The sequence below is a fragment of the Diabrotica undecimpunctata genome, chromosome 3 (genome assembly GCF_040954645.1).
Source record: "Diabrotica undecimpunctata isolate CICGRU chromosome 3, icDiaUnde3, whole genome shotgun sequence".
Taxonomy (NCBI): Eukaryota; Metazoa; Arthropoda; class Insecta; order Coleoptera; family Chrysomelidae; genus Diabrotica; species Diabrotica undecimpunctata.
Window position 1 is genome coordinate 159,269,738 of NC_092805.1, and position 16,942 is coordinate 159,286,679.

General features: G+C 34.3%; 1 protein-coding gene across 3 annotated transcripts in view; it reads right to left on the minus strand.

The window, feature by feature from the left end:
- The window catches only part of LOC140437670 (uncharacterized), a 29,786-nt gene extending 18,870 nt beyond the window's left edge, over positions 1-10,916 (minus strand). For all 3 annotated transcript variants that reach the window (XM_072527317.1, XM_072527316.1, XM_072527315.1), the window contains exons 1-3: positions 10,825-10,916; positions 5,192-5,464; positions 134-1,615 (exon numbers count right to left, since the gene is read on the minus strand). In XM_072527317.1, coding sequence (XP_072383418.1) covers positions 134-1,615; positions 5,192-5,464; positions 10,825-10,897 — 1,828 coding nt within the window. In that variant the 5' untranslated portion in view covers positions 10,898-10,916. The remainder of the gene's footprint in view (positions 1-133; positions 1,616-5,191; positions 5,465-10,824) is intronic.
- Positions 10,917-16,942: the final 6,026 nt, after the last annotated feature.

A 16,942-nucleotide genomic window follows, 5' to 3' on the forward strand; every position in this document is an offset into this window, starting at 1 on the left:
GAGTTTACACTTTAGGAAGTAGTTTTTTGGTAACTACCTATTTATTTTTGTGTTCTCAAATTAGCCTTAAACAAAATTATCACCAGCCGCCACTGCTCTACTCGCATATATAATTAACACCAATATTACTTACCATGTGGAATTATGTTTCCAAAGCTCTTTTGTATATTTTCAACTATTCCACTTATAGGGTTACCACCTTGGGGATTTCCAAAATTTTTAATAACATCACCAAATCCATTTGAAAATAATTGTTGAAAGCTACTAGCGTTTAAAAATTTGGAAAGATTATTATCGCTTCCAAATGCTGAAGAAAGTTGCTTCGCTATTTGTCCAAAAATTGGAATATGTGACAGAGCTGATTGGAAGTTGGAACTATTAGAGAAAAATTCTGTGAAGTTTCTCCCTTGTAGAATATTTTGCAGAATGGTACCATTGGTGTTGGTAAATTGAGATATATTGAATCCAGGCATGAGTTGAGATATTATTGAAGGATTTTGGTTACTTAAAGCTTCTGTTACGAACTTGAAAAATGCAGGAATGCCTTGCGATGGTGAAAAATTGGAGATTATGTGAAAAATGCTTCTAATTTTATCGATAGGATTAGGTGATAGAAACAGTTTTATCAAATCAAGAATACGTATGTTTTTTATTGCTAAGGTGCCGTGGTCCAGTTCTCGTAAGAATGTTAGCAATCTCTTTATACCTTCATTGTTAGGATAATTCCGTTCATGAGCTTCAGCTGCTTCTATAGCTTTATGAATAACTTCTCCCACCGTTATTTCATTTATTGAAGTTGAATTAAGCCTAACTACAGAACTTATAACCTTATCGACAGATCCTTGGCCGTGTATAAGTTCTATTAAATTAACTATAACAGTTATTAATCCATCTAAACCTTCATGAGATCCAGCGCTAATGTTCTTTAAAACTCCCAAAGCTGTTTCTCGGGAACTAGTAATATTGTTAATGAAGGTACCAAGATCATTATTTCTGCCTAATCGGGACAATAAATTAATTAAGACTTCTATTCCGCTACTTCTCGAGAAAATTCCTCTACAATCTGAGTTTAAAGGTGTTATATCAAGACCAAAATTTCTGAAATATGCCAAACTTTGAGTAACTTTCAAAAACCACTCAAAATTATTTGGAAGGGTAAACGATACATCTTGATGGAATAAAGATGCTAAAACACCACTTATATTTTTGGAAAACGTTAAGAGGAAATTTAGAAACTCTCGTGGTGGCGAAGAAACTCCAAACGATTTTAAAAACGATTGCAACTCGGTGCTAGCTACTCCTGTTAAATTATTTATATCTAATTTTTGGCCGTTGGTTGTAGCAGCTTTTAATATATCTGGAGCGGAGAATTTTTGTAAATAATCCTGAAAATTTAACGCTGATGAATTCCAGTTCAAGTCAGAATGTTGCAATTGGAAAAATGATCCTGCTTGGAGATCAGAAACGTAGGAGGTTTCTTGGGAGCCACTCAGCAAAGTAGCTATAGACGCTTTGTAGTCCAGAATAAGAGCATACTTCGATGTCTTGCTAAGGAGTCCAAACAACGATTTGGAGCTTTTCAATGTAACTTCAAGACCAGTGTCGATAGGATTATCTAAAACAGAAAAAACAGTTTAGAATACATTACAGACTTGGTACGGTTGAAACATTTTGGTGTTTATCGTCCATAACAATAAGATTAGTTAAGCTGGCGATGACGGAAATATATTAATAGTTCGGCAGCTGGGCACCTTTCAGTATGCATGAAAGGGTAGGTAGTTATAAACTATTCTATCTTAAAGTTATTAAATTAAATTAAAAAAAAAGTATGTTAAAAAGCTGCTGATTTTACTCCAAGATATAAAGATAGAATGTCAGAATAAATGCCTCTGTTGACTAAAGATGACAATCTTGTTCTTAAAACACTTTCTTCATGGAAATATTTGAACTATAAAGGAGATCAGATGAGAAGTAGAAGGATCAACATAACTTTCTTGGTAATTTGGAGTCTTAAGTATAAGAGAATAGTTGTCGGTTTTTATTTTTTACATGCTCAATTTAGTTTGGTCAATTTCTTTTTGTATGGTTCATTTCGGTTTTGAATTCCAATGAGAAAATTTAGTGAATATATTGAAACCTGCAAATCAGCAAAAAGAGGTGTCCAAAGAATGGAACAATGCTATAACCATCCTTTTGCATAAAAAAGGAGAACGGACCTAGAAAATTATAGACCTATTGACCTGTTGAACAACATATACAAGCTCTTCACTATGTTAGTGACATCAAGATTGAAGAAAAAATTGAAGAGCAGGCAGGATTCCGATCAATTTATGGTACCAACGATCACCTCCATACAGTAAAGACACTCATTGAAAAATCTATAGAATATAACAAATCTCTTGTCCTCACTTTCATAGATTTTCATAAAGCGTTCAACACGATCGAAATAGACAGAAGGAGATACATTGTCACCGAAATTATTCATAACGGCATTAGATTATGCCTTTAAGATGGTCAATTGACACCACAAAGGAGTAACAATAGACGGCGAAAGAGAAACAACAGATATGTTAAATGAATTAGATTTTGCATGTTCGAAGGTCCAAGCTAAGTGAACTTGACCAAAACTAAGTTTATGACAAATATGGTCTCCAATAGCCATTTAACTATTCAAGACAAAGTGGGAGAACTGGTGGAGAACGTATTTGGGCCATGAAATAAGAATCAGCAGGGATACGATTATGCGAACCAAGCATGCGAAATCCAAAAACGAATTACATTAGCGTGACCAGCCTTGTAGTGATTACTGTACAATCAGTCTGATGAGCCATGTACTGAAAATATTCCTGGAAATTATACACTCTAGAGTACACAGAAAACTGGAAATGGACATCAATAATACCCAGTTTGGATTCCGAAATGGACTTGGAACAAGAGAGGCGTTGTTTGCACTGAACGTTATGTCTCGATGTCTAAGATGTCTTGACATAAATCAAGATGTATTCATGTGTTTCATAGATTACAACAAGGCCTTTGATAAAGTGCGGCATGATCACCTAATCAGACTCCTGACAGAAAAGAATTTAGATAAAGACATCCGACTAATAGCAAATATGTACTACAATCAGAAAGCAGTAGTGAGAGTAGAGAATAATACCACTGAAAAAATTGAAATAAAGCGAGGTGTGAGACAAGGGTGTATACTGTCACCAACCCTGTTTAATCTTTATTCCGAAGACGTAATGAATAGAACACTCTCTGAGCAATCCGTAGGTATTAAAATAAATGGTGTTAGATTAAACAATCTGAGATTTGCCGACGACACCGTTCTGATCGCAGAAACACTTGAAGAGCTACAGACTTGGTGAATAAGATAGCAGACTGCAGCGAAGAATATGGACTATCTTTGAACATAAAGAAAACTAAATTTATGGTAATATCGAAATCAACACAAAATGTCCAAAATTTATATTTACACAATGAAATTATCGATCGAGTTAGCAAATACAAATATTTAGGCACTTTTATAAATGAAGACAACGATAGCTCAGCAGAAATCAAAATAAGAATAAAAAAAGCCAGATCCATATTCACTAAAATGAAGAGAGTGTTATGCGAAAGAGATTTGAGCCTTGAAATGAAACTTCGCCTGATGAGATGTTACGTACTTTCTGTGCTGTTCTACGGAATGGAGTCATGGACGTTGAAAAAGATTGATACCAAAAAATTAGAGGCATTTGAACTGTGGATGTATCGCAGAATCCTGAGAATATCATGGACCGAGAGAGTCACAAATGTCGAGGTCTTGAGAAGAATGAATAAAGAAAAGGAAATCATATTTACGATCAAAAAACGAAAACTGCAATACTTGGGACACATTACAAGAGGCGAAAGATATGAACTTCTTTGAATAATTATGCAAGGGAAAAGAGCAGGAAAAAGGTCCATAGGAAGAAGACGAAACTCCTGGCTAAAGAATCTACGGGAATGGTATAGCTGTAGCAGCAACGAATTGTTTCGGTCAGCAGTTTCGAAAATACGTATAGCCCTGATGATCGCCAACCTTCGGAACGAAGATGGCACTTGAAGAAGAAGAAGAAGAAGAAGAAGAAGAAGAAGAAGAAGAAGACCAGCCTTTGGAAAACTGCGAGATACACTTAGGGCCAACATACCAATTAGCCTCAAAAGAAAAGTATTAGATCAATGGGTATTACCGGTCATGACCTATGGGGCGTAAACTATGACTCTAACCAAGACTACGGCTTCGAAATTGAGAGTGGCACAGAGACGAATGGAACGGTCTATGCTGGGAGTGACGTTGCGGGACCGAATAAGAAACGAAGATCTGGGAAGAAGGACTGCTGATGTTGTGGAACGCATAGCGGAACTGAAATTGAACTGGGCAGGACATGTAGCGAGAATGCATGACTCACGATGAACGAGCAAAATTAAAAATTGAAGGCCAAGAGCAGACAAACGTAATAGAGGAAGACCACCTACACGTGGGGCTGACGACATCAGGCGTATCACCAAAAATTGACAACGAAGAGCACAAAATCGCAAAGAATGGAGGAATTTAAGGAAGGCCTTGATGAGCCTTGATGATTTCCAATCTCCGATAGGAGTGGTACAAGAAGAAGAAGAAGAAGAAGGAAGGCCTATGTCCAGCAGTGGACGTGATAAATGAAGGCTGGATGATGATAATGATGATGATGATGATGATGATGATGATGATGATGATGATGATGATGATGATGATGATGATGATGATGATGATGATGATGATGATAATGATGATCTTAAAACCAAATTGAAGACTATTTGAGGCATTGATAAAAGCCTACAAATTATTAATAAATAAATCTCGAAAGTACAAATCCAAAGATTTCTATTCACAAAATAAAATTCAGATTTTTGCTATAATCTGTGCCTTCTATAAATTTGCAAGGCAAAACAGATGATGCTAAAAGATGTCCTTAACTGTCCTTTCTTTTATTAATAAATAAAGTATCTTTATAATACACATTTCATTAAAATCTTCTTACACACTTCCATAATTTTACTACAATACTTTATACGTGACAACACAAAACAGTTGATTTATTGCATTTATCGCTTTTTGCATACAAAAAAATAGAGTAGTGCCAGCTTGATAAATTTATTGATAATTATGATTATAAATACAACTTACGTGGTTCATTGCAAACCCAGGAGCATTGGCTATTCAATTTCGATCGATAAGCTTTAGAAAAAGTGGGTCCATGGTGATGATGACTTCTGGCAGCAGTTTGGTGATGATGGTGTTCTGAAGAATGGCTTCGACTTTTGGAAGATTTGTGGTGAGTTTTTTCGTGTAGATGATGGTTGTGTTGTCTTAGATGATGGTGTTTCTCGTGAAGATGGTGATTTTTTTCCTTTTCATGGTGTACGTGAGATTTTTTTTTAATATGCCGTTGTTTGTCGTCTGAAATATATTAAATATTTTTCTTTCAAAATAGTCTAATAATAAAAATTTAAAATTATAATATAAAAAATCTCGATGTAGCTGCTGATGTCTATATATTATTACTAACACTGTTTAACGGTTGGTTAATTTTTATCTCATAAAGGACTTGATAAAAATTAACAGCGAAATATTAAACTGCTTAATTGTAAAAACATAGGATCAATATAACATTTTTCATTAAAAAAAAAAACACCTAAGAAGTACATTTGTTATTTACAACTAGTCACCAAAGATTAGACTCATGAGCAAATTGTCTCTATTACTAATGTTAAAACTATTGTTTAAGTTCTCCCCAATGGTATTCCTCAATTTTTTTAACCGGCTTAAACATAGCGCTTAACACGCAAGGACTTTTAGACATAAACTACTTTCACTAACTCAAAAGATTTTACACTAACTTTAAAATTATGTTGATCATGCTGATCCAGGAGTTGAATAATAGCCTCCACGTTAGTAGAGTAGTACAGGATTTGCGGCAGTAATATATCTATGATGCTGGTTCGGTTCGAATTAATCGTTTTCCAAATCCGCGTTTTTCCACCGACGACCGACGTATTGAAACAGAATGCTTGTGGTAGTTCTGAAGAATTGTTAAGCGGTGATGGGGATGTCATAATGACCAAATATTATGATAATAAAGCTATTGTGATAGCTTCAAATTTTATAAACATTGGAAATAAAGATTTGTGCGAAAGACCTGATGTGTGCTCTACAACGCACACATGGGAGGAGTCGATAAATTAGACTTTCTGATAACTATATGTAGAAACTTCATTCGCCCAAAGACGTTGACTTTAAGGATGTTTACACGCTATAGACTTGTCTAGTGTAAATTCCTGGTTAGAGTACAAAAATAAAGTCACTTAATTGGATTATTCCAAAAAAACAATCATGGACTGGATGACAAGGGTCGTCCTTCCACCACAATGGATAATTCTCCAAACTCATCGCGAGAGAGCTCCAGAACCAGACGGAGTACAGTCTGAATTTCTTAAACTTCTTGATGATGAATCTTTAAGAATACTAGGTAAAATCTTCAATAATATATATGACACAGGCAATATTCCAAAAGATTGGCTAGTTTCAGAATTTATTGCGTTAACAAAGAAACAGGGAGCGAAAAAGTGCGGAGAATATAGGCTAATAAGTCTAATGAGCCATACACCAAAACTTTTACTCAAAATTATACATCGCAGAATATACAAGCTATGCGAAGAGAGAATACAAGACACACAGTTTGGATTCATGAAAGGCAGAGGTACGAGAAATGCACTGTTTAGTCTACAGGTATTATTCAAAAGATGCAGAGATATGACTTGCGATATCTACACCTGCTTTGTGGACTACCAAAAAGCATTTGACACAAAAGATATCCAGATTCTGTGAGGCGTTAGACAAGGATGTATACTTTTACAGAGGAAATATTTAGTGGAGCCGTGGAAAATTGCGAAGATAAAATCCTTTTAAATGGAGAACGCCTAAACAACATTGGCTATGCAGATGACACTGTTATTTTTGCAGACAGTTTAAACAGTTTACAGCAACTAATAAACAAACTAAATGAAGTAAGTGAAAGATTTGGACTACAAGTAAACATATCAAAAACTAAATTTATGGTCATCAGCAAAAATAAAATTAGAGACGTCCAACTGCTTATCAAGAATACAGCAGTGGACCGAGTAAAACAGTTACTATCTTGAAACAATAGTAAACCAACAATGGAATCACTCACAAGAAGTAAAATGTTGAATAAAGAAGTGTATTCAACAATATGGCCAAACTCTTTAAAAGCCACAACCTTAATATAGAGATACAAGTAAGGCTCCTACGATGTTATATCTTCTCGATATTATGAACGGACAAGATAACCAACGAGACTCTACTACGAAGAATGGGGAAACAAAGAGAAGTGATGTATACAATTAAAAGGAAAAAGTTAGAATATTTTGGACCCATAATGAGAAACGGCACTAAATACAGATTACTGAAAATAATCCTTCAAGACAAAGTATTTGGAAAGCGAGGAATTGAGAGAAGAAGAATATCATGGTTAAAAAACCTGAGAAAATGGTTCTCCACAACAACAACTAATCTATTTAAAGCATCAGTTAATAAAATAATTATAGCCAGAATTATCACTAATATTCGAACTCGTTTGGAAGGAATGGATCATTTACCGGAACACGATGGAAAATACTTCGCTTCTAGATGTAAATTTCCAAAGTTGCAAAGGACATTGCCTGACATTTTCATTTTACCATCGACTCATGGCGTGGACAAATGGTTTTATACCATTGACTCACAATATATACATATGTCGACAAATATTTTAGTTCAAATATTTCGAAAAGCGCACTTTGTACTAAATTCTAGTTGGGATCAAAAATTTATAACAAAAAGATACTATATATGTCCACAAGCATAAAATTGTAATCTAACATATTCATAATTCATGACTGAAAGGGTAGTTCATGAAAACGGTGCTCGAACAATTTTATGAAGAGTAGAGTTGAAAACCAATATCAACTTGTAGTTCTCATATATTTTGCTGTAAGTAGTAAAATACCTCGGCAGAGAAAAGTATAAAAACAAAAGAATACTTTTATAATTAAATAAATACAGTATTCGAAGATACTCTCACATTCGACGTGAAAAGAGTGCTAGGCGACGAGATTGCAAAAATAGGAGAAGAAGAAATGTACGTACCCACCATAGGAAAATACAGTCTGCACGAAGTAACGAATTAGAACGGTCGCTTCCAAATTGATTTCGTAAAATAAAGAAATATGATCATTATGAGCATGTACTTCTAAATAACATACTATACCAAGAAAGGTGGAGATTCCCAGATAAGAAAACCATAAACCAAATCGATCATGTCCTCGTCACAGGACATGTAAAAATGTATAAAGAACATAAGAACACGCAGAGGACTAGATGTAGACTCAGATCACTTTATAGTCGGAATAAAAATGAAACAGCTTATACCAGTTCTCAGAAATGAACGGAAAAAAATTTAAAAATACTAAATCTTATAGACTACTGTCAGATGAAAAAGAAGAAAGTAAATATGAAAAAATAGTTACCAGAGAATTAGATAATATCCAAAAAAAAATAAATATTGAAGAAACATGAATGCAAATGAAAGTATACATAACCAAAGCGGCACAGGCCAGTAATAAAAATATAAAATACTAATACGAATACAATAACAATAAAATAACAAGTGCAATAAAAAACACGAAAGATAAGATAGACAGAAAATATAACGAACAAAGAAAATGAGCCACAAGAGTCGTAAGATTAAAAAGGGAAATATAATGAAGATAAATAAGAATAAAGATAAAGAAGAATCGAAGCAACCTACCGATCAGGAATGTACAGTGAAAATACCGCCCAATGAAAAAGAAATAACAGAAATAATAGAGAAACTAAAGAACAATAAGAGTCCAGAAATGCATAAAGTGACTGCTGAAATGTTCAAATATGCAGGACCAGTACTAATCAAGCATTTGGAAAAGTTGCTAAATGAAATATGGGAACAAGAACATAACACCAAAAGAAAAAACCCAAGCGATACCGTTGCTAATTGACAAATAAGGCGACAAAAGTTTTTGCCACAACTACAAAGAAATAGCGATACAAATACTTGCAGTATGTATAAAAAATAAGCCTACTTAAAAAATAGATAATGAAATTGGAGAATATCAATATGAATCCAGAACAAAATGCAGCACAGTAGATCAAATTTTCTACTGCGCGAAATACAAGCAGAAAGCAACGAATACGGGAAACCTAGAGTTCCCTATTTAGCGACTGTAAGCAAGCTTTTAACAAAATAAAACGAAAAGAAATATACAAAGCATTACTTGAACTAGGAAAAAATAAAAAATAAATAAGAATAATAAAATTGACACTCCGATAACTTAGAATAGGGTCAAAATAAATGGAAAAGAAACAGACAGATCGGCATTATCCAAAGAAACAAAAAGAATATTCCATTGTAGTGGACAAATAACATCGCTAATGCAGTACATAACAAGAAACAAGCATATCAAAAGTGTCTTCAAACAAATGACTCAGGTGATAGACGAACATACGCAAAATCAAACAGAGAAGTAAAAAAATCTACTGACTAAAACAAAAAATGTTTCATGGAAAAGTAAATGCGAACTCAATAAATATATAAAGTCAACAAGATCAAGAGAAGCATTTAATAAAATAAAGTGGAATACGATAAAAATGATGAAATAACAATACAGGAAGTCGAAGATGCAATATATGAAATCTAAAAAGTCGAAAAGCATGTGGACAACATGGTATACCGAACAAATTACTAAAACATAGCACACAAGCATTGCGGGAATTACTAGCGTATGTTTTCGCCTTATTCTACACATGACTTACCACCGGAGTTGACAAAACACCAAAAGAATAGAAAAATATAATAAACCAAGCAATGGAAAGCTAATGTATACATTAAGTAATACAGGATAAAGGAAAGACATGCTTAAAGAACTTCAAATAGGATGTCAAAGAATCGTCTGGAAATGAACTTAAGTAAAACAAAAATGATATCAAACTAGTACCTAAAAAATGCATAAGAGTGAATCACTTAGCTAGAGAGGTAGCAGAGTAGAGAAGACACACGTCCTGGCTGAAGAATATGAGACAATGGTGTGGGAAAACGTCAATAGAACTTTTCAGAACGGCTGCAGATAGAGTCAAATGGGCCATGATGATCGCTAATGTCCTTAGGGATGGAGCACGTTAAGAAGAATAAGAAGAGAGGTAGTAGACAAAAACATCTGGTGAGCAAGATAAAAATTAATACAGACAATCAACCTGCAAACTCTAAAGAAGAATATCCTTGCGTTATAACATATAGGAACGAAGTCGGATGAACGAATATGGAATAGGAAGTACGTTGAAAATATGCAAAACCACCTAAAGAATTGCTAAACTCAAATGGAACTATACTGATAATGTGGCAACAAAGACTGATGTCAGGTAGACTAAGAAGACATTGGAATGACTGACAAAAAAAAAAAGGTAGAGAAAAGCCATCTGCGTGCTGGAGAGATAATCTGAAAAGAGTTAGGATAAAATAGATCCAAGAAGCTCAGAACGAAAAGAATAGCTACGTTTGATGGAGGTTTATGTTTAACATTAAATGCAACAGGTTCGGTTATGATAATGATTCTGATTAAGAACACAGCTGAATACAGTATAAGCATATTGTTCATTTTACCAATATATTGCATCAAATTGAAGGATATAACTCAATACAAATATGTTAAAAACTAAAATCTACTCACTCTGGTTCTCGGAAGTTGATAGAACCAACGATATACCGAAACAAATTATCAGCGCCCCGATAAAGAGTTTCATAGTGTCGATTTGCAATAAAACATTTCTTGGGTACATTTATACCTTCGTTTCAATTCGAAGCATTTACGGAATTTGGCCATTTGTTTTTACTTTAAGCATAAATATGTTAAATAGCATATTTAAACGATGACGACAATAATTTATTCCAAGTCTATCGAAATAATATTTTCTTTTAAAATTTTTCAAAATAACTGTTTTATAATTTCCACATTTAAAATAGAATAATCCAATAGGTAGAATGGAAGAGAAATAAGTGCCAAATATTCGTTAATATATCGATCTTATGTATGTATAGAAATATCATAAGATCACAAGAACTATTGTAGAATCTGACAACAAGGAGATCAAGAACTAATCACCAAGGACGACCACTTACCAGATGGACAGATGATCTCTAAAGGATAACAAGAAACTTGTATTTCAACTGCACCAGCTAGAAAAACTTGGAAATTGAACACAAGTCCAACCAAGGTGCTGTCTGAAATCTATTTTTGGGGGATTATCGTAAAGCTCTAACTAAATATAATAATAAACTGAAAAGATCGAAAAGAGAATCATGAAGAAAGCATTCCGAGGAAATAGAAAAGACTGCAGAAATGTCAAGGCTCCACAAAGACTCTCCGAGGAACACTCAGATAAGTATTCCTCAACTCCAAAATGAGTCAGATGAAAATATCCTACCAAGCAATCACAAAGCCGATTCAACTAAAATGAATAATAAATAAGCTGCAGATGGATTTAATATTTTTCTAAAAAAATCATAAAGAAATTCTGCATACGTAATATTTTAGGTATTGTTGATACAGCAAGTGTCACTGCTGCGGTTCTTCATTTTTTTAATAATGATACAGCGCTTTTTTTGAAAATCAAATGGTGCTGTTGCCTTGCTGAGGTAAGGTGTGTATTCTGCATGTGTGAAAGCGTGAGCTGTGAGCCTCTCTAGCAGCACTTGTCGTTGTGGTTATTCCTCAGTTTTCTGAAGGCGCTTCAGTAGTTTTTGTAAGATAAGCTATGCTGGTATTGGATAAGGGTGCAGAATTTGTGAAAACATTTCGCTCTAGCAGCACATTTTCTATCACTATTCTTCAGTTTTTTGAAGACCTTTTTGGTGGTTTTCTGAAGACTAAAATACGATGTATCTGTTTTTGACCACTGATTCATATTCAGCGCACAAATATGCATCAATAAAATATGTCTCTGTTCTTCCAAAAATAAATATTTTCGTTCACTTGACTATGAATTAGTGTGCGTGACGTACACTGAGTACCTGAAGCCAATCACTTCAGAAGGATGCCATTAACTAGATCCAATTAACTTTTTTAATCTGCGCACTGAGAACTATCATTGACCGAACTTTCATTTAATTTGACCGAGACCGGTTTTCCATAAGGATACTTGCGGGATCCTTTACCAGAGGAAGAAATTTAGAGGGATTGGTTCCTCTAAGCCTAAATGATACACATCCAAATCTGATGAGTGAAGTGAAGTATCTTTGGGTAATACCTGGAAACCTCGAAAAGCCTAGTAAATTTAGATCCCATACCCACTCAAGGAATTCGTTTCAACATGAATGACTCTAAATAAATTATTCAATAGATTTCAGACATACAAAAGTAGAGGTAGACTTCAAACACGGCAAACGGATGATATAAAAGAGGGTTACAACCATAAACTTATATATAAAATAGACTGAGCAAGTCGGCAGTTTCCAATGTCAACAAGATCTCTCAACTAATTTTCTTAGTCTCTCTCTAGCTCTTTATTTTGTTTTACCCTCTCTCTCTATCTCTTACCTTCCTACAAAAAGAGGAAAAAGTTTAAAAGAAAAACAGAAAAAGAAAGATGGTCCCTTCACTTTCCCTGATGAAACGCTGTCTACAGTGTGTCAATTTTAAAACTTACAATGGGCTATATCTCACGAACAAAAAGCTGATATTGAAAAATGCTTGAAACCGTTTGTAGGATAGTAAGGAAGAACTAAAATGACATGAAAGAGAACTCACCCTCATCAACTCCCTAGGATCCACCCACTATAACAAAAAAAGTTTAAATTGCAAACCCCTACTTGTGATAAATCATTGAAAAGACTATAAAAAATGCTATCCAATGCTATAAATAATAATTATACAAGATGAAGCTAGAACCTCCCCTTCCAATCCATTTGTTCAAATAATTAGTATCCAACCAATGCCTAACTAGAACTGCATAGTGAGGAGGTCTGGTGCTCTATCTTGTTGGAAGTGCAGCAAATCTTCGTCTAGAGCGAGGTTGCCTTGATCGTCCCTTTGGTTCTATAATTCTTGCACAATTAAAGGTTCGATGGTGTTTTCCAGCATATCGAGATAAATGTCGCCACTTAAATTGCCTGGTATGAACAAGGGGCCAATTATAGCATCGCCTAATATTCCTGCCCACACATTCAGTTTTTCAAGATATTGAGTGTGACCTTCTCTGAATCGATGCGGGTTCGCATCACTCCAGTACCGACAGTTTTGTTTATTTCCATTACCATTTAGCATAAAAGTACATTCATCAGTGAAACAAATATTTTTTACATTCTCGGTTCAACGCAAATTCTTTCAGTCATGAGTTCACAAATCTCAATTCGTCGGTCTTCATCATCATCGCCTAGTTCTTGAAGAATTTGTGTTTTGTACGGGTGAAACTTTTGTAATTTCAACACCTTTCTAACCGACTCATGTGAAAGTCCTGTCATTGCAGATACTTAACGTGTTAATGCAGTAGGCTCTACTGCAAAATTTCCAAGGACCTCAATTTGGGATGCTTCATTCAGTAATCACGAGGCATCCCTTTTTTTATTTTGCAATGATCCCGTTTCTCTAAACTTTTCAACTTAATCCAGGACGTACACGTGACTTACATTTGTGTCCGGATGCCTTTTATGAAATATTTGAGCTGTTCGTAAATAACACTGGTTCTGGGAGGCAAATATGAAAACGATTTCCACGCGTACAGGTATACTGGTACTGGTGAAACCTGTCTAAGGGGGCGATCATTAGAAAAAGGTTGGGAACCACTGCTGTAAACTATCGTGACAAGTACAGCTGAATGACAGTACCGATCGTACAAATGATGAAAACTAATGACATTTAAAATTCTCAAGTAAAACAAAAATTATTGAATCTGACAGAACCCAAAAAACAGATGTTTTCAACTCGTTTTGCAAAAACGTCAAATTAAGTTTTTATTTAACAAAAAAAGATTTCGACGGGCACTTATTATTAAAAATAATAGTCCGGGAGATAGCATTACAAATACAAAGGTCATAGTGAGCCGGCTGATATTAACACCTGATTATTATTAAACGATATTGATTGTTTTGGCTGATTATTAAACAATAATTATACAGGGCCATCAACAGAATCAACAAAAAACTCATTTTCCAATTTTCCATTTAAGACTAAGTTTTACAATTATTGCTTCACCCTGTCTAATTAATATTTATACCATTGGATAGCATTTTTTATAGTCTTTTCAATTATGTATCACAAGTAGGGGTTTGCAATTTAAACTAGGCGTAGGGCCTAGGTTGATGGGGGTGAGTTCTCTTTCATGTCATTTTAGTTCCCCCTTACTATCCTACGGTTTTTATAGGTTAACGGTTATTTTAAGTCTATGGTTACAACAATCTGAATTTACACAGCACTTCAGAAAAAAAATGCATGGAGATCCGAGGAAAAAGGGGCGTTCGTAGAGTTACATGACTTTTAGCATGGTATCACACATCCCTACAAACCCAGCTCACGGAGCACACTCGCCGCGTGATCTTCCTCTAACGTATGTTACCTCCTTCTCTGTCGCTCACAAAGGTAATTCTAAACTGGCTTGTGCAAGTTGCTGAAATAATATATATTAATACTGCAGTAGGTCAGAATAATACGTGGCAAAATTCAGATTGGGCGTCAATGACGGAAGTGACAGTCCAGGCTGTTAGTCGTATTAAAAAAGCACAGCAGCGTCTCACCCAGTATACAACTGCAAACAGAGGCGGTACTCTATGTCAGGAGTGGCTGAAATTACAATTGGAAAAGCAAGGGAAGAATAACTAAGCTTTTGTCCTCTAATAATTTATATTGCTAATGTCAATAGTATTTTATTATGTCCAGAAAAGATGAAAGGCTCCCTTCAATTCCAGGCAGCTGTTAAATCAAGAGTAGAGGCAATGAATCATCCAGTTTGACATAAAAGAAGAATAAGAATATTGACAGTCTATCTAGATCCTAGCCGATGATCCTAGCACAAAGAGGAAGGACATAGAAAACGTCAGAGGATTCAATATGATGTAGTAGTGATGAAATTGGTCGACTTCTAACATAGAGTAAATAAATCACGATAGAAAACACCTTTTAATAAAAAGGAATTGACAGAATTTGACCGTTAAAATTATTATGCATTACAAAAGACTAAAAGGATGCAAACCAACCTATACATAGTAATAATGTAATAATTACTGGAAATATAAATAATTTGCGGGCATAGTTTTTTAATGACTACAGTCGTACGTTTGTAGAATTTTTTAGATAAAAAACTAGTAATTAAAACTTCCTTATATTGTACTTATTACTTACTGTGAACTATTTACTACTTTCTGTGAACACAAATTTGATAAGAGTTAAGTAAAATATCTGAGGTATACAATTACCCAAATGTCATTTTATTCATTTTAATAAACTATTGCGTCTTTTTCTTCTTCCATATCTATCTTTTATTACACTTTTTAATTATCTACTTATATACTAGTATATGTATATGCCCATGTGGACCAAAAGTCTGGAAATGCCTAATTATATCTTAAGTGGATGTTCCGAATTATACAAAAACACGGATACACCTATTTGCAATATGAAGATTTGAAATTTGATATTTGTAACGTTACCAGATTTACCATTTTTCTGATATCATTAGTCACATTGATTTATTAAACCCTGTCTATTGTACCTTTATTGAAATCTCCACTTCAATACCAGTTCATAAAAGAAATGGAACATAATTTTACGGTCTGCAAAAGGAAATATGGCGCTTCGTAAGAGGTCAAAGAATGGAGGTAAAGGAACTAATAGAACCAAAACACATAGAAAATGATACGTGGATTGACTACCTAAAACAACTCTATGCAGAGACACCAACAATTACCACAAATGAAGAACTTAATATAAATGTATAGGAAGTTCGGAAAATACTTGAAAACCTGAAGAACAGGAAAGCAGCAGGAAAAGACGGGATACCAAACGAATTACTGAAATATTGTGGAGCAGCAATGACAGAACAATTAACAACATTAATTAATAAAATTATAAAACACAATAAAATATCGAAAGAATGGAAAACGAGCGAACTAATTTTACTATTCAAAAAAGGAGATAAAAAACCGCCAGAAAACTACAGAGGTTGTTAAATACTATGCTAAAACGTACAACTAAAATTTTACAAATGATAATAAATTAGAGGATAAGTTTAGCAGATGAACAACAAGGTTTTCGTAGTGGAAGATCGTGTACAAATGCAATATTCGTTATAAAGCAAATTACTGAGAAATCACTAGAGTATAATAGACCAGCATTTCTGTGTCTGATTGACCTAAAGAAACCGTTTGACACAGTAAGACTCAAAGATGTAATCCATCTTCTCTATAATAGAGAAGTTCCAACTAAATATTATAAAAACTATCGAAAACATCTACCAAAACAACAAAATGGAAGTCAGAATAGATGGAAAACTTACAAAACCTATAGAAATAGGCAGCGGAATAAGACAAGAGGATTGATTGAGCCCCATGCTCTTCAATTTGATCATGAATGAAATCATCAAAAGCGTTAACAAAGGAAGAGGATACAGAATGGGAAACAAAGAAATAAAAATACTCTGTTATGCAGACGACGCAATATTGATAGCCCAAGATGAAGATAGTCTGCAAAGACTGGTCCACAGATTTAACATAAGAGCAAGAGAATTTAATACGACAATCTCATCTCAGAAAACTAAAACAATAGTAGTCAGCAAAGAACCAACCAGATGTAAAATAGA